We start from the raw sequence: 20,619 nt of genomic DNA, 5'->3' as shown, positions 1-20,619 counted from the left end.
TAGTAAGTGAGACAATAATCTCCCAAGCTCCCAACACGTAAAGGGGGAGAATTCACTCAGTTTGGCTGTAGTTTCAGGAACATCTGTGAAACATTTCTCCATATCTCAGTAATTTCTATACTTCTGATCTACGAAGGACATTCTATTATTTGTTCCCCTGTCAGAAAAGAAAAGTTAGGCCAGAGAAGCCAAAAGAGATTTTAAGGCAAAACACTTAAGCCAGTGAAAGCAGACCTGATCATTCACTTTTATATGGACTTTTGCAGATAAGACACACATCTCAAACCAAACATAGAAACCTCCCCCAAACTCTACTCCTGCTTCTGTCTTTTGATATTGCAAGGGCTCCAACGGGTCACTGTGTAGTGGTATCTTTTGGCAAAAGAAGTTTCCTTAGGTTAAGGCCTGGCTTTTCATAGCTAATTAGAAACACGCCACACAGTATTGTTAGTATGCTGCTAGAAAATGCCTGTGGTACAATGTTAAACTTTCATTCTCTTCAAGAGACAATTCAATTTCTCATCTTTTATTTACATACCAGTCACTCATAACACAAAACCAGCCTACAGTTTAGAAAACGAAGGCCAAGAACTGGCCCAGTGGTCGTGGCCCACAGCTGCAGCCGCCACCACTGCCATCACTACTCCCCTTTTCAGTAGAAAAGACAAGACAGAAGAAGCAGTGGCACTCTCTTCCTTCTCCTTTCAAGGTCTTCCATGTCAGAAACCCTGCCATTTCCCCAAGTCCAAAATGATCTCAGTGCTTCAGCAGAAAAAGCTGAAAAATGGCTCCATCACAGAAGGTCGGGAACTCAAAGGAAGAAGGTATCTTGCACCGAAGGCTGCCTCTGGCAACTACCAGGGGGCCTAGCTGTGCTACTATCTGTCTCCCACCCAGGTTTGCTTTTGCACAATTCAAACTCAGTAACAAAAGATTTTGCGGGAGATGGTAAAAATAGACAAAGCAGAACAAAAAACCAAATTCATTGAAAAAAATTTTTTTTAAAGAATGAAACTGACAGGACTGTATATAGCTTGAAGATGGTCTTCTCATAGCACAGAGAAAGCCTCATTATCTAGATCAGGCCAATGTTCACAGGGTGCTGACAGCTCTAGAGAAAGCCAGAGGCAAAGAAACTGTAGCCTATCACCTGGGGGAAAGATTTCCAGGGCTTCCTCAACCTTCCAACAAAGGTTTCACCAAAGAATGTCAAAGGAAATGTGTAATTTCTCAATTTAACCACCTAACCCACAGCAGATCTTAATCCCACAGTGAGATATGTAGAGTTGCAGTCTAAGATTATTTTATCTTTAAAAGATAAATGGATAATCATTCTTAACATGTTTTAGAAATCAACTGTAATTCTAATTCTAGAATCATCAGAAAAAAAATTCTAAACTAGTACCTTTAATGGACCCCTTCCCCCAAAGATGAGAGCTTTACTTAATCACTTCATCAGTATCATCCTGAAATCTCAGTTCAATGACATCTTTTTGAGCACCAAATATGTGCCAAGTACAATATTTGGCATCTGAGGAGCATCAGGAAGGAAAAGTAGGATGTCAACAGGAAGATAGGAGGTATGTTCATGGAACCATCCATTCTGGGTAGAGCAGTGATTCCTAGACTTTAATTTTGTGAATCAGTAAAATTTCCAGAAAAGAAAAAAAAAAAACGTAGTGATGGTGAGGAAAATGAAAGAAGTTGAAAGAAGGAATATATTAAGCTAGAAACTGTGTTCCATAAAATTTGATTGGGGAGAAAACTGGGCTGGAAATAACCTTTTCTCTCTCAGAGAAACAAAACAGCAAGAATTCTATTGCAATTTTTTTTTATTTTGTAAATGATAGTGAGAAAAATAATGACTATCTATTATTACCATCATTTTATAAGTAAAGGAGCATTTTAATTCCAAAAATGTAGGAAGCATATCATCTCAGAAACTTAAAAATGGCATTCCTTCTCATGAAAGGGCAGCTAGTAACCTAACACTGGTCAGATGAAAACCTGGCCACAGCCCACCGGATACACCTGTTTAGGGGTCCCTGGGTTAGAGCCTAGGACTCCTGTAAAGAGCAAAGGAAATACAGCTGAAGCCACATGGTAGGGAATTTGGAATGCTAGACTGAGAAAGATATATTCAATTAGGCAAAGTGAAAAATAAGACTTTTGAGAGGAGGGTTAAGGGACTAATATGATATATAATCAGGGCTATGTTCTACAACTAATTTGATCAAAGTGCAGAAGATGGAATGGGGGGGGCGGTCAGGGGGCTGCTGACCAAGGCAAGTGTTCAGGTCACCTAGGAGGATACTGCAATGTCCAGGTGAGAAGTGTTGAGGGCCTAAACTAGGGTGGTTGAAGAATGGAAAGGACTTGGCAACAAATTATATGTAGGATTTGAGGAAAAGGACAGAGTCAAAGATGATTTCCAGGTTTTGAACCCAGATACATGAAAAAAAAAAATGAGGGTAGTGTTAACAGATATATGAAAATTCATGAAAGGGTTCTAGATAAGAGGAGGAAATGACTTCATTTTGGGGTGGCACATGCAGGGCAGGAGTCTGGGAAAGGCTGGGGATATAATGAGACAGAAAGTTGGGAGTCCTATGTGGAAGGCTTGGAAGGGGGCAGGCTTATCTCCTTCATCACTTGGGGATTTCTGAACCCTTACTATGTGCCAGGCACTGTACGAGGTGCTAAGGACACGATGAAGAACAACAGATCAGGAACCTGCACTCAGAGAGTTTCCATCTGGCAGGAGAGACAGACATTAATGCAGTAATCACACAGATGGGTGTGATTACAAATTGTATTAAAGTGTCTAATTTCCAAAAGAGAAAAAAGTAAAAAATAGAGAACAGATACTTGGAAGATGACTTCAATTAAAAGGCAAAATGAGACTACCAACGGAAACAGAAGGCACAGTTAGAGGAGTAGGAAGCAAAAGGGAGCAGACAATTCCTGGAAGCCGATGGAGGAACGAGTTTTAAAAAGCAAATAATAAACAGTGGCAAGTGCTGCTGAGAGGCCAAGGGGCCTGAGGACTGAGAAAAGGCCACTGGCCTGTTCAGTGAGGAGGACAGGATGACCAGGCGCAGTGTTGAAGCAGGGGGAGCAGGATTTCAAGGGGTTAAAGAGTGAGGGGGACCTAGAAAAGGGCAGGTGAGAAGACTTCTTTTTCAAGAAGTTAAACAACAAAGGAAAGGAGATGGGTGACTTGAGGAAGTAGCGAATTTAAGGGCTCTCCTTTTAGAATGGGGATGATTTCAACCGGAGTGAAAGCAGAGCAGAAAGGGCCAGCAGAGAAAGAGAACACAGAAGATGTAAGAGAGGAGCCTGGGCCCAGGAGATGAGAAGGTATTACATTAAGAACATCGACCAACAGGCTCCTTGGAGAGAAGGGGAAAGGAAATGTGGGAAGGTGAAAATACCCAGAAATTAGAGATGGTAAGAAAGGATGTTAAGGAAGTTCTTGTTAGGGGTTCCTAGGGTCTCTTCCGGAAAACAGGGGAGGAGGGGAGAGATCTGAGTGAGACACAAACAGCTGGACTTGAGGAGAGTGCCATCGGCTGTCAACCGTACATTCACTCAACAAACATTTACTGAGGGCCTTCCATGCACCAGAAACTGTGCATTTATGCATGAGCATAAATGTAGTAGGCATTTGTTACTATAGATAAACACTCCGGGTAAAAGAGAAACAAGCTGATTTTATCACTCTCACATCTAGAAAAAGACCATAAGCAATAACAGGTGATAATTATACACCCTTTGAAGCTTATGTATGTGCTAATGGATGACATATCACTATTGCAGGAGCCCAAAACGCATGCCTCAGAAGGAAATGTATGGTGTTAGTTCATTTATTCCACAGATACTGTGCACCTGAGCATCAGATAAATGAGCTCTGAAGAGGCAAGCCATGGTTCCTGTTCTCCAGAAGGTCACAATCAGATGTGAAGTCCTGAAAGCTTCTGCTCTTTCCACTATTTTGGCACATTTCATCTCTTGGAGCATTAACTGAACCCACCATCACAATTATTATGCTTCATTAGAAGGTAAGACTTTGGCTATCTGAACATTTTTAACAAGATACTTTCCTGGATGCAACATAATTTTAGGGAATGGACTGGACCAAAGAATTCCATGGCATGGTTTTTCAGTGCCATTAAACCCCAAAATGAACCCTCTTAAAACCACTGCAGCTTTAAAAATTATAAATCAAATATGTCATTTCCTTGCACATAATCTTGCATATGTCCTCTCAATTATAGTAAAATCTGTCCTCCTTTCACTGGCCCTCAAGGCCCTTTATGACCTGATCCCTGTCACTTCTTGCACCATCCTTGTATATATTTTTTTAATGTTTAAAAACACTTTTGGGTCGGCCCCGTGGCTTAGTGGTTAAGTGCGCACGCTCTGCTACTGGCGGCCCGGGTTCAGATCCCAGGCGCGCACCGACACACCGCTTGTCCGGCCATGCTGAGGCCACGTCCCACATACAGTAACTAGAAGGATGTGCAACTATGACATACAACTATCTACTGGGGCTTTGGGGAAAAAAAGGAGGAGGATTGGCAATAGATGTTAGCTCAGAGCTGGTCTTCCTCAGCAAAAAGAGGAGGATTAGCATGGATGTTAGCTCAGGGCTGACCTTCCTAAAAAAAAAAAACAAAAATCTTTTATTTATTTAATTTTTCCCCCAAAGCCCGAGAAGATAGTTGTATGTCATAGCTGCACATCCTTCTAGTTGCTGTATGTGGGATGCGGCCTCAGCATGGCCGGACAAGCGGTGCGTTGGTAAGCACCCGGGATCCGAACCCGGGCCGCCAGCAGCGGAGCGCGTGCACTTAACCGCTAAGCCACGGGGCCGGCCCAAAAAACACTTTTTAGCTAGTGAAGAACATCTCACCTCACCTTCCTAGTCCAAAGCAAGAACTGTACAAAACCAAACCCTACGTACATTACACCTTCCATGTACATGTAATCATTATGTACTAAATACCACAAGGGGGAAAAATGTTAAAAGTGGGGAAAAAAATCATGCTTTCGCCCATACAGACACATTTATTTCCCAAATTCTCTTGATGGGACAGTTTAATGATAAAGAAGAAACTAATAGCATGTATCGACCTTGTAAAACTATGATTAATGACTTTTTTGAGATTTAAGTATCATCATCTTCATTATTAGGTAAAGAAAAGCCTATTAACTAACTTTCAAGTTGGGTAATTTACTCCATTAAAATCAGCTACGGTGTTTCAAGATTTAATGTATTCTTCAAATTCATGTATGCAAAAAAACTCATTAAAATTCAGGAGGCTTCACTCAGAAACTCACTGCACTTAAAATTCAGGGCCCTAACAGGACATTGAGCTGGAATATTTAAATGGAAACATTTGTCCTTTCCAGACAGGGCCTTCTATACTGATTTTGTTTTTGTTTTCATTTTCCTTTTCACCGGAAGGAGGAATTCAAGATGCCCTGAGAGTTTGCAGCAGCTGGAAGGCTGGCAAGAATTTGCTCCTTACATTACACTGACATTCTGCACCTGAGGTCAAGGGCCGCTCTTAGATGCCTCCTGACACCAGCTGAGGCCAGGGCCAATCACCTTCACTCAGGGAATGAGTTTAAAGACAAATATTTCTCATTCTAGCTTTGTAAAACGCATGTGGTCCTAAACTTTAAGAGCTAATTTTCTAGACACTGAAGCACACCCCATTAAGTAACCAAAATGTTCTCGTTCATTTTTTTGTGTGTGTGTGTGAGGAAGATCAGCCCTAAGCTAACATCCGATGCCAATCCTCCTCTTTTTTTCTGAGGAAGATTGGCCCTGGGCTAACATCCGTGCCCATCTTCCTCTACTTTATATGGGACGCCGCCGCAGGATGGTTTGATAAGCGGTGTGTTGGTGTGCGCCCGGGATCCGAACTTGCAAACCCCAGGCCACCGCAGCGGAGCGTGTGCACTTAACCGCTGCACCACCGGGGCAGCCCTCGTTCATATTTTTTTACGAAACTCATTCTAAAAGTGCTTCTTAAGTTACCTGGAAAACAAAACCCCTTCCCATTTACTGAGCCTGACTGTGTGCTAAGCCCGGGCTAAATGCTTTACTACAGTAGTACTTCATTAAACCACTTCAAAACAATCCTCTGCAGAAGAGGGGACTAGGACCAAGGAGATTAAAGGACTTGGTGATGTCACCCAGCTGGTAAGAAGTGGCGCCACAGTTCACCTTGCACCACATCACCTCCTTAAAATTAATATATTTTTTTAATATTTCTGAGTCACTGTTAGGCTGGAAAGGCACAGTGGTTAAAAATACAGAGTCGGCGGAGCTGGCCCGGCGCAAGCGGTTAAGTGTGTGCTCCGCTGCGGCGGCCCGGGGTTCGCCGGTTCGGATCCCGGGCGTGCACCGATGCACGGCCTGTCAAGCCATGCTGTGGCGGTGTCCCATGTAAAGTGGAGGAAGATGGGCATGGATGTTAGCCCAGGACTAGTCTTCCTCAGCAAAAAGAAGAGGATTGGCAGATGTTAGCTCAGGGCCGATCTTCCTCACAAAAAACAAAAAACAAAAACACAGAGTTGGAACCAGACTGCCTGGATTCAACTCTGAGTTGGTTCCACCACTTACTTGCTGTGTGACCTTGAGAAGTTATTCAACCATTCTGTGCCTCAATTACCTCATGTGAAAAATGGAAATAATAACAGAATGCACCTAAGAGGTTGTTGTGAGAAGAAATGGGTCAATCCCTGAAAAATGTTAACTCATGTAAAATGCCTAGAGCTGTACCCGGTATACAGCAAGCACTCAACAACTGTTAGCGCATATCATTAAAAGCAGGTGTTATAACAATGAAGCCCCCAGGGATTACCAAGGTTCTCATAGCTATCTGGACCTAACCTTAGAGAACTGGGACTGAGTTCACTCAAATACATTCACACATGCCTTTTTTTGTGTCTCCCATGTACCAAAGATATTATACACACAATAATGCATTTCATTCTCAAAATAAAACAAAACAAAAATCCTGCAAGGGAGTTACTATCCTTCATCAATAAAGAAAATGGTTAAACAATTTGCCCAAGGCTCTCAAATAGGAAGTGGCAGAATCAGGATCTGAATTGAGAGTTTCTATCTCAAAAGCCCAAGTTCTGTTATCTACACAATGTTACTTTGAGTTCTTGTGTCTACTTTTTCCATTTTGTTGGTTAAGTCCATTGGTTATCACTTAGGATCAGAGTTTTGAAAGGGACTTTTGAGTGCATCTAGCACAATATTCCCTTTTTGCTTATGAAAAAATAGAAGCCCAGAAAGTTTACTACTGCGTTGCCCCAAGTCACATAATGAATGCCACTGCCTTGGTACCACACTGTCACTTTCTCCTCTCAGACGTTGGTGGCCTGGCTCTAGGGCCTAGGCCCTAAGCCCTGCTCCAATCTTTTAGGGACTCAGAGAAACCAATGACCACTGTATAGATCAAGAATGCAAAGGCCAAGTGAGGCCCCGGGGGGCTCCCCTATGAGGCAAGTTCATGATTTTTAGCAAATGTACTTTATGATGTCAAGCTTAGCTCCTTAGGCCTTTCTGCTTTCTGGCTTACAGCAGCATTCTGGAGACTCAGGTTAGCAAACAAATCAGTTGTTAGTCTAGTCTACAATGTCACTGTGATTCTGAGGAAAACTCTGCCAAACAGGGCTTTACAAACAAAACCCGGAGTAGAGACAATTTCACCCTGGAAAAAAAAGGAAAGGACAGGCTGACATGAAGTTTAAACTTAATTTGTCAAAGGAAGGAAGCTCACAATTAAAGCAGCTGTTCTAGCAAATGTCAGTCTCTCTAAGGCCAACAACATACAAGCATAACAATCCAACGGCCCCCTGTGGAGAGGCAATGCTGAGATGTGTGATATAATTAGTCTCCTTTTCACAAAAGAGTTGGATTTATAATCAAACTCTGTCCCCTCCTGCCCCCATTCTTCTGCGCATATATTTGATTGCTTCCTAAGGGACTGGGTTAAAGGCCAAGAGACAACCCGACACCACAAGTCCACTGACCTCCCAGGCCAACAGGCAACACGATGCATGTTTGTATTAGCTGTTACTGGGGCTTGTTGAGGAGGAGGTTGATTTCATCTTTCCACTCAACATACTTCTCAAGGGTCTGCTGGTCAGTTTACACAGTTCTTACAGACCACTGAAAGTGACCGCTACTGCAGGCTAAGCGCCAACGCACTGAGTCCCATAGAAAACTCCAGGACCCATCGTGAGAGGAGCAGGTTGTCGTGGACAGACTGTGGTCCAGAACTGAAGTATAAGGCTCAAGTCTTCGCTCCTCTACCTATTTACTTGACTGATCAAGTCAACTACCCTCTCAGAACCTTAGCTTCCTTGTCTAGAACATGGGGATAATAATCTCTGTCCATGGATATGATTATTGAGGAGTTTAAATAGTGAGATGTAAGTGAAACTACTTTGTAAACACTAAAGGTCCAAGTGAAGGTAAGGGGCAACTGATACTGTCTGCTAATCTCCTAATTGGTCTCTGTGTGTAAAATCCCCAGTGACTCCCCACTGCTCTCAGGATAAGGTCCAGACTCCAGAAAAGGTTTAAAATCCCTTTACAATCTGCCCTCTAATTACCCTTCAACTTCACCTCTTGTCACATGCCCCATTTCACTTGAGGCTTCAGCCAAACAGGATGTCTTCGAGTTCCTCCAGAGGGCTGTGCTGTCTCTCACACCTGCAGGGGACAGCCCTCCCTCCCTACACTCTTCCATTCTACCCAACTAACTCCTCCTCCGGGTTCTGACTTTTGCTTATGTCACTTCCTCCCAGAAGCTTTGCTCTACCTTTCCTCCGCGCTTTCACAACATCTCATATTTATCCCTTTATAGCCCTTTTCATCATTCTGTTAAAATTGCCTGGATACTCGTTACTCTTTCCCCTCTCAAAATGTTGTGGCCTAAAACATGTTGTTCACTGAATGAGTGAATTTAGCAAAAATGACTTAGTGTCCGATATTGGTAGCCTATCGACAAATCATTGCAGTTCCCGTCCTCCACCTCTCCTTTTTACTGATAAGAAAACAAAGGCCAAAAGAAAAAAAAAAACAACCAAAACAAAGGCTGTGAGAGACTTGGCCAAAAAGCAAATGGCTAATCACGGGCAAAGATGTGTTTGGACCCTACATCTCTTAGTTGAATCGCTGACTTTTCTCCCACAAAATGCTGACTATGTCCAGATTTTATGCTATACCATCAATGTCTTTTCATAGCAAGAGAACTGAAGGTAGATGAGGTATAAGAGAAAAGAGACTTGGGCCAGTCCCAGTGGCCTAGTGGTTAAGTTCGGCACGCTCTCCTTTGGCAGGCTAGGTTCAGTTCCCAGGCGCTGACCTACACCACTCATCTGTCAGCGGCCTTGCTGTGGTGGTGGCTCACAAACAAAAAGAGGAAGACTGGCAGCAGATGTCAGCTCAGAGCAAATCTTCTTCAGCAAAAAAAAAAAGAGGGAGAGAAAACAGACGTGAAATCAGAAAACTAATACTCAAGGCCAGGCTCTACGTGACCTTAAACAATCTCCATGCCTCTGGGCCTCTCGGCCCTCATCCATCAAATAGAAACTTAGCACCAGAAACCTAAGCAGCAAAAGGCTTCCTATTATTTTAGATTATTTTTCCCCTTCCTCACCATGTTTTATGTGAAGAAAATGAGATAATTCAAAATACTTTATATATCTCTTCTCAAAGAAATATTTTTACAACTTTCAAGTAGTTATTTTTCTGGTGACATTTAGCTTTATTGTTCAAACCAAGGCATTTTTATTTTTTTATTTATTGTTTTTTTTTTTAATAATTTTTATTTATTTTTTCCCCCAAAGCCCCAGTAGATAGTTGTATGTCATAGCTGCACGTCCTTCTAGTTGCTGTATGTGGGACACGGCCTCAGCATGGCCGGAGAAGTGGTGCGTGGGTGCACGCCCGGGATCCAAACCCGGGCCACCAACAGCGGAACGCGCACACTTAACCGCTAAGCCGCGGGGCCGGCCCCAAACCAAGGCATTTTTTTTTTTTTTTTTAAAGATTTTATTTATTTATTTTTCCCCCCAAAGCCCCAGTAGATAGTTGTGTGTCATAGCTGCACATCCTTCTAGTTGCTGTATGTGGGACGCGGCCTCAGCATGGCCAGAGAAGCAGCGCGCCGGTGGGAGCCCGGGATCCGAACCCGGGTCGCCAGCAGTGGAGCGCGCTCACTTAACCACCAAGCCACGGGGCCGGCCCCCAAGGCATTTTTAAAAACAGGATTCAAATTCATTATGCAGTCTCTTTAGTACTACAAAAGGTTTAACTGATTTACAAGATCAACACAGCCTTGGCTTGAATTAACTAATGCTACCATTTCTTCCTTCTGTCTTCATGTCATCAAAACACTAGTGACCACCTGCAAAAAAAGAACCCTCACCCACAATCATTAACTGAAGAACGAAAAGGACAAACCCTTTTTTCTTTACAGACACTACTTGATTTCATAGACTCACAGAATGCTGCAGCCAGAAGAGACTACGAAGACCATGGAAGCCTGCACTTGCCTTTCATGATGAGAAAACAAGCCTAGTCTAATGTCCTTAGGAGAGGTTTGTGCCATCGCTGATTGGAAACATGCACCCATTGTTTTTCAGAGAACTATATACTTTATTTTCCAATAATAAAGAGATGATTTGAACAAAAAAATGTGGTAAATCACATAATGAAATCACAACATAAATTTAAAATGTAATGCTGTATCAAAGTTGAAGGCTGAAGTGCCAAATAGAGACACAGACACACACTTCTGATAATATTATATATGGATGCTTTAAAACTTAATTAAAATGGAATTTTGTGGAAGTGAAAGAAATTATTTTGCTTGTCCCACAAATTGTTCATGCTTCTATAAGACTGGAAAATTCCAAAACAGTAATAAGTAGACAAAATAAGAAATGCAGTCATTCAAATTATTCTGTTTGTGGATGACACCCTAATCTGTGTCACTATTCATTACTGGTTGTGACTGAGACAAGCACCAACTTTTTATTATCTAGTTTTAAAAATATAAGAGAGCAATGCAGTCAAAAGTCACTATTACTTCTCACACTATTTTAGACAGAAGTTTCTAACTCCTCCCCCAATAGTTTACTCCAATTGCTAACAAAAACAAAAGAGACAGAACAAGTAGCCAAGGAAACTGATAGGGGTGGAGGGTAGAATGTTGTTTTCATTCTTCTCCTCTTCCCAACCCAATTCCCTCTCCCCAAAAGCTGGTAGGGGGAGGTGTTAATGGAGAGTGAAATGAGAAAGTGGTCGGAATCATTCCAAAAATGGAATAAACTCGCAATAAAAATTTTTTTTCCAAGCCATCTCAAGATTTTATTCAGAGACCTTTAGAAGAGAAAAAGCAAAAACTTCCTTGTTGAAAACCCATCCAAATTCATAAGCAACAAACAAATTACAGTAGAGTTAGTCACTGGCATCTCACAATGCAAACTCTTTTTCTTTTGTAATGGATTTTGTGTATTTGTGTGTATGAGATTAGAATATTTTGCAATACCTATTCCAGATAAATATTGCATAGGATCATAAGAAATGAACTCTTATAATTCAACTTTTAAATAGATCACCCTATATTTCATGTCAAAACATGATCATATATTTTAGAGACTGTCTTTCCACTTTATATATCAGGAAAATGTCTATGAATTATTAAAATAATTACTGTCAAGTTCTTTCTCAAAATATGCAAAATTATAGTGTAATGTGGGGAAGTCATGCCAGTCCCAGCTCTGCCAGCAAAAAGCTGTGCAACACTACACACTGCTTCACTACTTTGTGGTGGTTTTTATCATGATGAGGTGGGATTCCATACCTAACCCAGCTTCTGCAAAGTGCTTTGAAATCCTGCAATGCTGTCATGGGACCGCAAGCAGCACTGTCATCCAGTCTATCATAGTGATAGCAAGCCTAAATTTGATAAACATGAGAACATGCAGAGCTTTAGCATTTTTTCCTGGGAGCCAAGAATTAAAATTCTGGGCCAAAGAAGATGAGAGCTCCTTGGAAAATATCCAAAGGTTTAGCAACAGGTAAATACCAAAGTGCCTAATTAAACTGATGCTGAATGCTACAGGTAAGACAGCCAAGTAACAAGGCTGCTGCAGAGACCTGTTTCCAAATTGTTTCCACCACTTTCTGTGGCTTCCCAAAGGAAGTCCTGAGTAACTAAGAAACTTAAAAAAAAAAAAAAAAGCAGACATTTCTTCCTCTAAAGACAATGAGGTGCTTACTTCTTTTAAGGGTCTTATTAATTCAGCTCAAAATAAGAAAAATTTCAAAACACAAAACTGAACATAGGAAAAGGACGCATCTCCAGACACAACATATCAAATAATCATTGACGGATAATATTTTTAACACCGACATCTAGCCATAACACGTTGGACAGCAAATAGCTACCTATTCACTTTGGAAAATAGACAGCAAATGCGTAGGACGTTGCCACTCACTCTCTCCCTCCAGTGCCCATGGCCGACATCAGGCACCCATCACAGCCCTCGGTCTTGCTGAGCTCAGACAGGACATCAGAACTGTACACAACACAGCATTCCAGGAGGCTCAGTATTGGCATTCATGCTGAAGCCTATTTCATCCTGGCTTTGCATATCCTCAACATACAACGTCAAAATACTGAAATGGATCTTCAAAGAGCCATTTCGTGAATAGTTTCAGGACTACAGTAAAACCTTCATATAAGCCACAAAATGGGATTTTTTTCCATTTATTTAAAAATGGTAATAAAAGCATAAAACATACCTGCAAACATTAGTTTTACTCTAGACACTGCTGTTTCAGTGAGATATACAAGCAGTTCTATATAATAAATGTTTATATTCATCTTTTTAAAAATAGAATTTGGGGGGCCGGCCCTGTGGCGTAGCGGTTAAGTGCACGTGCTCTGCTGCTTGCGGCCTGGGTTCAGATCTGGGCGCTCACCGATGTACCACTTGTCAGGCCATGTCGTGGCGGCATCCCACATAAAGTGGAGGAAGACTGGCACAGATGTTAGCTCAGGGCCAGTCTTCCTCAGCAAAAAGAGGAGGATTGGCATGGATGTTAGCTCAGGGCTGATCTTCCTCAAAAAAAAAAAAAAGAATTTGGTTTTATTCAACCCAAACGCCCAGTCCAATTCCCATCACTCACTACCCTGTCACTCAAGGGAGTGCTGGGCATAACACAGACACAAACACAGTTCCATCTGCTAATTAAAACTGGGCATGAAACTGTTAACAGGCATCTGTTGCATTGTTTGAAGCTAATGGGCACAGACAAAGCTGAAATGGCTCTTCTAAGGCAAACCCAGTGATTTCACTCATTTTCTATTTGGTATTTATGTTAGTGGGGGCGGGGGGGTTGGAAGCAGGGTGTGTTAAACAGCTTATTATGGAGACTGAAAGATAACTGAAATATCTTTCATATTCTAAAATGCCCCTTTAAAACGGATTATAGAAAGATATACAGCATTTTATATTGGAGGAAATAGCATTCTTGTGTTAAGAATTCAAATTAAGCACTTTTATCTCAGACATCATCTAATTATCTATAATACTATGAAAGATAATAATAACTAAAATTCAGGCAGTGCTTTATAGCTCATATAGTGCTTTCACAATTCATCCATCCAGCCATTCATTCATCCAGTTGATTAGTCATTTAATACAGGCCTTGAAGATTTAAAAGGTGAATAAGCCTTGACTCTTGCTCTGGGGAACTCACAGCAATCCTGAATAGCTGGCACGGTATTATTATACTCTATTATAGATGAAGGAACTAAGGCCCTAGAAGGACAACTGACTCACTAAAAGCCAGAAAACCAGGAATGGCAGATGCCAAGACACGAACTCAGATATGACTCTAGACCCATTGCTCTTCCTAACTCGCCATGCTATCTCCCTCACACCAAAACATGAACTAGCCCACTTCATCTGCTACTCACACATCAGAAGCTCTGTATTATGTACGTTCCACAATATTACTCACTAATACCTAAAATCTACTTCCCTATCCCTACTCCAACCCTCTTCTCATCCTACTACAAAAACTCTTTCCTGAAAAATTTTCCCAAATAGCAATTCTAACATACACAAGAGAGCTGGTCCCCAGAACAGCTCTGTGTACAGGCAGGTAGACCTAAACTAGAGCCAGCCTCAGGCCATGCCAGCAGCTCCCTGGTCTTTCACTTCTCCCTTGCACGGTTCTTTTCAGATTCAGTTATTGGATTCAATTCAAAAATCAACTGCTAAATGTTTCCTGGTCTTCAAAGACTAGACTCATTTCCCTCTAAGACAATATTCAAACCTATTTCCCTCCAGCTTTTCTCAGTGGATCCAAACAATCTTGCTGCTGTTGCCAAGAGAACCTCCTCCCTGATTTGCTGCCATGCAGAACAGCTGGTGAAGCTCTTTATTAAAGCACATTTATTCTTTTTTTTTTTTTGTGAGGACGATCAGCCCTGAGCTAACATTCATGCCAATCCTCCTCTTTTTGCTGAGGAAGACCGGCCCTGAGCTAACATCTATTGCCAATCCTCCTCTTTTTTTCCTTTTTTCTCCCCAAAGCCCCAGTAGATAGTTGTATGTCATAGTTGCACATCCTTCTACTTGCTGTATGTGGGACATCGCCACAGCATGGCCCAACAAGCGGTGCGTCGGTGTGCGCCCGGGATCCGAACCTGGGCCACCAGTAGTGGAGCATGAGCACTTAACCGCCAAGCCACGGGGCCGGCCCCAAATCACATTTATTCTTGACATTCCCATATCTGTATCCGAGACTCAGTTTCCCCACTTCCATCCTTAACTTGTTGAATGGCTTTTTCGTTCACTAGAACACTAATTGAGATGAGTTTAACCCTTTATTATCAAGTATTAACTTCTACTTTTTCTGAAATAGTTTTGTTATCAGACCTATCACTTAGATGGGAAGTCTAACAGCTGTAAAAGAACACAATGACATTAAAATAAGGCTTTATGTACAAAATGTTCAATTTGAAGTTGCATGTTCCTTGCATGTTTTTGTTTGAGAGATTGAAACCAAGGAAAACAACTATGAAAATTAAAATCAACTTGCTCTATGTATCTGGATTATGCTTAGCCAAATGTTGATATCATCTTGGATAAAAATGTAAATATGACAAAGTTTGTTTTTCAGTCAATAAGTCTTGATAAAAAAAACTTTGAATTGCTACTAACCAAAAACAGTTTTTTAATTTTAAGCTGGGGTCAATAAACTTTTTCTATAAAGGAACAGTTAGTAAATATTTTTAAGCTTTGTGGGACACGTACGGTCTCTGCTGCATATTCTTCTTTGTTTTTTTTTTAATAACCCTTTAAAAATGTAAAAAGCATTCTTTGCCTGTAGACCACACAAAAACTGGCTGTAGGCCACATTTGGCCTGTGGGTCATAGTTTGCCAACCCCTGATTTTAAGGAAAGTGAACCCAAGAAAAGAATGCCGTGTTACAGAATAAAACGTCTAAAAGTGCTCTCTGATGAGACTAGGCTGCAACAATTACCAGCATACCACTAATAATACGATTTCATTAGTTATTTTGCACATGGAAGGAATTTTAATGACAGGATGCACTTTGATCTCCTAACTTGAAACTACAGACACAGAAAGCAAGGCTAAAGGACAGCTATAATATGCTGAGTTACCCCAGTATAAACTCCTATAGGAGTTTATAGCATTTATCGTTTCCCTGAACAGATATGGTAATTCAGAGTGGGAATATCTTAACTTTTCTCACATAAAAGCATATGTGCAGGGGACAGCCCCCATGGCCTAGTGGTTAAGTTCGGCATGCTCTGCTTCAGCGGCCTGGGTTTGGTTCCCAGGTACAGACCCACACCACTCGTCAGTGGCCATGCTGTGGTGGTGACCCACACACAAAATAGAGGAAGACTGGCAACAGATGTTAGCTCAGGGTGAATATTCCTCAGCAAAAAGAGGAAGACTGGCAGCAGATGTTAGCTCAGGGCACATCTTCCTCAGCAAAAAAAAAAAGCATATGTGCGAAATTTAATTCCTCCCTGGAAAGGTGGTGACTTGAATTTATGGATCTGATCATACTGATGAGAAACAGCAGCAGCTCAACTGTGCAAACGAACACAGACTTGGACGTGGTGAGGCTCTACTACAACCAGCTGTGTGATCTTGACAGTGTCAACTTAGGTTTTCTCATTTATAAAATTGGGGTAGGGGTATAAAGTCGATAATTTCTAAGACTCCTGCTGTCAAACTATGACTATACTAAATAATGAAACCACTCAGAAAACACCCTAACAGGAAGAAGCCGGCAGGGGAAGGAAGAGAGAGCAGAGGGAAGAAGCTTAGACTGTCCTGTTAGAGGAGAACACAGCTGGGTTTTCTCTTTTTGTTCTACCAGCACCTTGTTCGGTACAGGCCATTCCAAGACACCATCAGATCAATACTGAAATACATCCACATCCCATAGGAAATATAAATCATAACTAACTGTATTACCATTTCCTAGTTATCTCAACATTACATTTTACAGACATTTAATTAAACATTAATTATGATTATGTGAGGGGTTTGGGGGAGCCAATCAAAAAACTTTTTTCAGTTCTCAAACATTTGAACAGAAAGGCTAGTTGATCCTAGGCACTGGGACTATAATTTTAAGGGGAAGAAACATCCCTACACAATAGTTAACAAATATTATCAGACTGATATACGGGAAGATTCCCAATAAGTCAGCTGAAAGAAAATATACTCTCTACCACCCTCAAGAGCAGAAAGGAAATGAGGGGAGCCAGGAAATCAGAGAAAATGGCAGAACCTTAGAGAATTGAGAAGAGGAAAGTATCTGTGAGACAATCGTCTCTGTACTCAAAATGACTAATTGTCTCCTTCCTTTCATGATGGCAGAACCCCTATCAAAACAGTGTCTCAAGACGGCAGATGCTCTTCTTCAAGACTACTCAAATTTTGACAAAGCAAAATTACGACTTTAAATATATCTTCACGGGAAGAAACAGGCACGCATACGTATCTACCAAAACACACACACACAAACCCCAGGCATTAAGAAATAGATCTTTCCTGTGATGACCTTATCAAGTTTTGTCAGCAATCCTGTAGCAGACCTTGTCAAAACGCAGTCAGAAAAGCCCAGGAACTCACACACCTAGGTAACTCAAGAAATAACTATGACTGGAAGGAGACAGACCACCCACTCTCCCCTCAACAACTTCAGATCACCTGGGGACGGGGCGAAGGTTTTGGGGGGTGGGGTGGATATTGCTGCTAAAGATGTGGACACGCCAAGCCTATGTCGTGGTCAGTGAAGAGTTTGTGGAACTTTTCACTAGAATAGTGTTAACATTCACCTTATTTTCCTAGCTTAATTTCAACTGCAAAGCATTAGTTTCAGGTATATAAATTCTTCTGCTGTTTGAAGGCAGTGTGCTACCACTTCCTGTCGGGGCTCTGGGCCTAAATAAGAGGCACGGGAAATCCCCCCCTTCATGTCAACTGAAGACACAGCTCGTAGCCTCTTTTTACCACATCCACCCCACAGAAAATATAAAGACCAAGATCATACATGAGATTCACCCTAATGTCTACCTCCTATTCTAAACAGTTTCAGGACGTTGGTTTTCCTGCCTTAGTAGCTACAACCCTCCACGGATCTGAATTTCAATCATTAAAAAAAAAAAAAAAAAGAATGTACGCAACATTCTAATCCTTCAGAATGAAATGTAATATTTAAAAGCTACTATTGTAAAAGGAAGCAGACACCCTTAAAGGAAACGTGAGACAAAAATTAAGGCAAAAAAAGAGAAAACTAATAAAACTATCACAAACAAGCAAAAGTCATCCAAGAAGCTTAACAGAAACAGCATCGAGATTCACTCACATTCAATGCCGGAAATGCTTCCGGGAGATTCACACATAGAATGGACAAAAGGCTACCCACTCAACTTGTCAGAAATTGTCCTTTACCATCTGGACTGCAGCATGCATACAGCAATGAAAAAGGGTTATTTGGGGTTCTGAAATTAATACTAGCATAAAAAATTAATGCCCTTTAGTTGCCGTAACAGCTCCCATCAAATCTCTTAGGAATATACTTGAGACATGACATTTAAAATCTGCTTCCTCAGAAAAGAAAAAGTCCCACTCAAGACTGACCGCCAAGAACTTGCAACTCAAACTTCCCTATGCCGAGACATCATAACACCCAGGAGATTTCTGACCACTCAATCCGTACAAAAGAAGCCAGAACCAACCAACAAATCATAGCCTTTCCTAGTACTTGATTTGAAGAGTGCTCTATACCCAAATATTCTTTCTTTTAAATAATAAATTATCCTTAAAACATACAAACATTCAAATATACTTATTACCATAGCACTAGTCTCTTAATAATCCCAGAAATTCATGGTGAAATATGCTATAAGAACCATTTGAAAGATGCTTAAGTGAGCTACTATTAGCAGCCACAAACATCACCCAGACAACCAAAAGCTAAGATTCTTATGATACTTAATTACCTGCAGCTATTTAACAAGGGAAATGATGTTAAGGTCACTTGTGTAAGCAGCTTAAAACAAGCTTTGATTTGCTTCTCAGTTTATAGGGAGTTAGAGATCTTGTTACCTGAACACAAAGTCTTCCTGGACAAAGGTAGGAAGGACAGCTCCCAGCCAAGATCAGAAAAAACTGAATCAACTGAAAGTAATTGGGGGGGTATACTGTATGTTGTGATTAATTTAGCTAGTAATAATTAAAACCAAAGCAAAATATACAGGGAGGCAAGCAGAATGTAAGATCAATTCCTCAGGTGAGAAGTTATTAAACATTCAAGCCCAAGAATTTAAAAAATTGAGAATTGTTGCTTCTCAGGAGATGGTAGTAAAGGAATGAACCGCATTTTCCTGACCACACCATTCCCAAAAGTCTCCAATTCTCTTAATACCCGTTAACACTCCCAGAACAATTTAATGCTCCATAGACATTACTCCATCATTAGTCACTTTTTGCTCTTTCTCCTGCACTTGATCCAAAGCAAGTAGAGAAAGAAAATGGTAACCAGTGCTCCCAGTTAACTGGAGAAAGTCCTGCTTTCCATTTCCTCTCTCTTTCCCATCTTCTCTGCTCAACCTCTCTACTGTATATTCTGCTTCCCCTTTTCCTTTCTATCTCACACCCAGCTTTCCTCTACTTTCTCCACCAAGTATCCTCCTTCCATCCTCTGCGCCCCTGAACTCTTCTCCCCATCCTGCAGTTTTCTTCTGCTCCCTCCCATGACAAGAGGTCCAGACCTCTTGTAGCCAGTGCCCCTCATCCCTCATCTCCTGATCACTCATTCCCCTGAATTCCTTCTGACTGCCAGGTTCTCACCTCTCTTGTCCCTTGTGTCCTATGCCCCTTTACTTCATGTCCCTCCCTTTCCCCCAACCCTTCATTTCCCCCTTCACATTTCCTTCCTCTTTCCTGTCTTTTAATCCATTTCACACTCACTATCCTCTTCTCTCTCTCCATGAAATTTCCTGTGTCCCCCCACTTTGTCCCTCTGAGACCCTTCCCTGTCATGCCCCCAACTCTCTCATTTCCCCCAATACCCCTAGTCCTTGTTCCTCTGGCTCGCCTTCCCCTTCCTTTGCCCCTAAGTTCCCCCTTCACCCTCAGCCTCACGTCCCCGCCTGCCCCTCTCCCTCACGCCTTCACCCTCTCACTGTCCTCGCCGCCCTGCCGTCCCCAGGGTCTCCTCCCTGGGGCTCCGAAGCCCTCCTCCCGCCCTCTCCCTGGCCCCCTCGCACCCGCCCCCCGTTTCTCACCCCCATTCCCTGGCGGCCCCTCCCTCACCGATGGTGGAGATGAAGGTGGTATTGAAGGCGTCCTCGGAGAAGCGGAACAGGAGGCAGGTCTTGCCCACTCCCGAGTCGCCGATCAGCAGCAGCTTGAACAGATAATCGTACGTCTTCGCCATCTTCTCGCTCCGGCCCTCTGACCGGGGAGCCAGAAGAGCGGCGGAGAGAGGCGGGAGGGGGCCGCGGGCGAGGGGGCGTGCCCGCCGAGCCGCTGCCGCTCGCCCCGCCCCTCTCCCCGCCCCTTTCCTCGCAGAAAGCCTGCGCGCCCCGCCCCGCGCGGCCAATCCGCGGGGGCTTCGTCATCACCGCCCGCGCCCCCGGGCTTCATGGAAGTTGTAGTTCCTTGGAGGAACTTTGGGCGTTCCCGGCCCGGGCTGTCCGAGCTGCCCCAGCGGATGAAAGATCTCCTCTGGGTGGGGTGACCGGGTGGACTAGACGTTTCCACCCGAGCTGAGAAGGGAGGCCCGGTTTCGAACTCTTCGCGTCGCGCCGCCGGAACGTAACTTCGTGGTTTCTTTGTGTGTGGGCGCGTTTCAAATCCAGGACCTCGGAATCTGAATCCCGCGGTTCCCGCATTCTTCCGCAGGGACCTGGAGCAGAGATGCTTTCTTTCCTTCACGCTGCTGTGGCGCAGCCTGTGGATTATCTGCAAAGTGCATTATGTGGCTTCGCCTTCAATTCTTGCCC

The 20,619-nt window shown here is 42.5% G+C and overlaps 1 protein-coding gene across 1 annotated transcript in view; it reads right to left on the bottom strand.

The window, feature by feature from the left end:
- The window catches only part of RAB8B (RAB8B, member RAS oncogene family), a 67,000-nt gene extending 46,896 nt beyond the window's left edge, over window positions 1–20,104 (bottom strand). Inside the window, exon 1 of the mRNA XM_004421665.3 lies at window positions 19,928–20,104. Within this exon, the coding sequence (XP_004421722.1) occupies window positions 19,928–20,051 (124 nt within the window). The 5' untranslated portion in view covers window positions 20,052–20,104. The remainder of the gene's footprint in view (window positions 1–19,927) is intronic.
- Between the last annotated feature and the right edge of the window lie 515 nt (window positions 20,105–20,619).

Source organism: Ceratotherium simum, chromosome 3 (genome assembly GCF_057802395.1).
Source record: "Ceratotherium simum simum isolate JZ-2026a chromosome 3, ASM5780239v1, whole genome shotgun sequence".
Lineage (NCBI taxonomy): Eukaryota > Metazoa > Chordata > Mammalia > Perissodactyla > Rhinocerotidae > Ceratotherium > Ceratotherium simum.
Note: the sequence above shows the minus strand (reverse complement) of the source record. Positions and strands in the feature narration are given on the sequence as shown.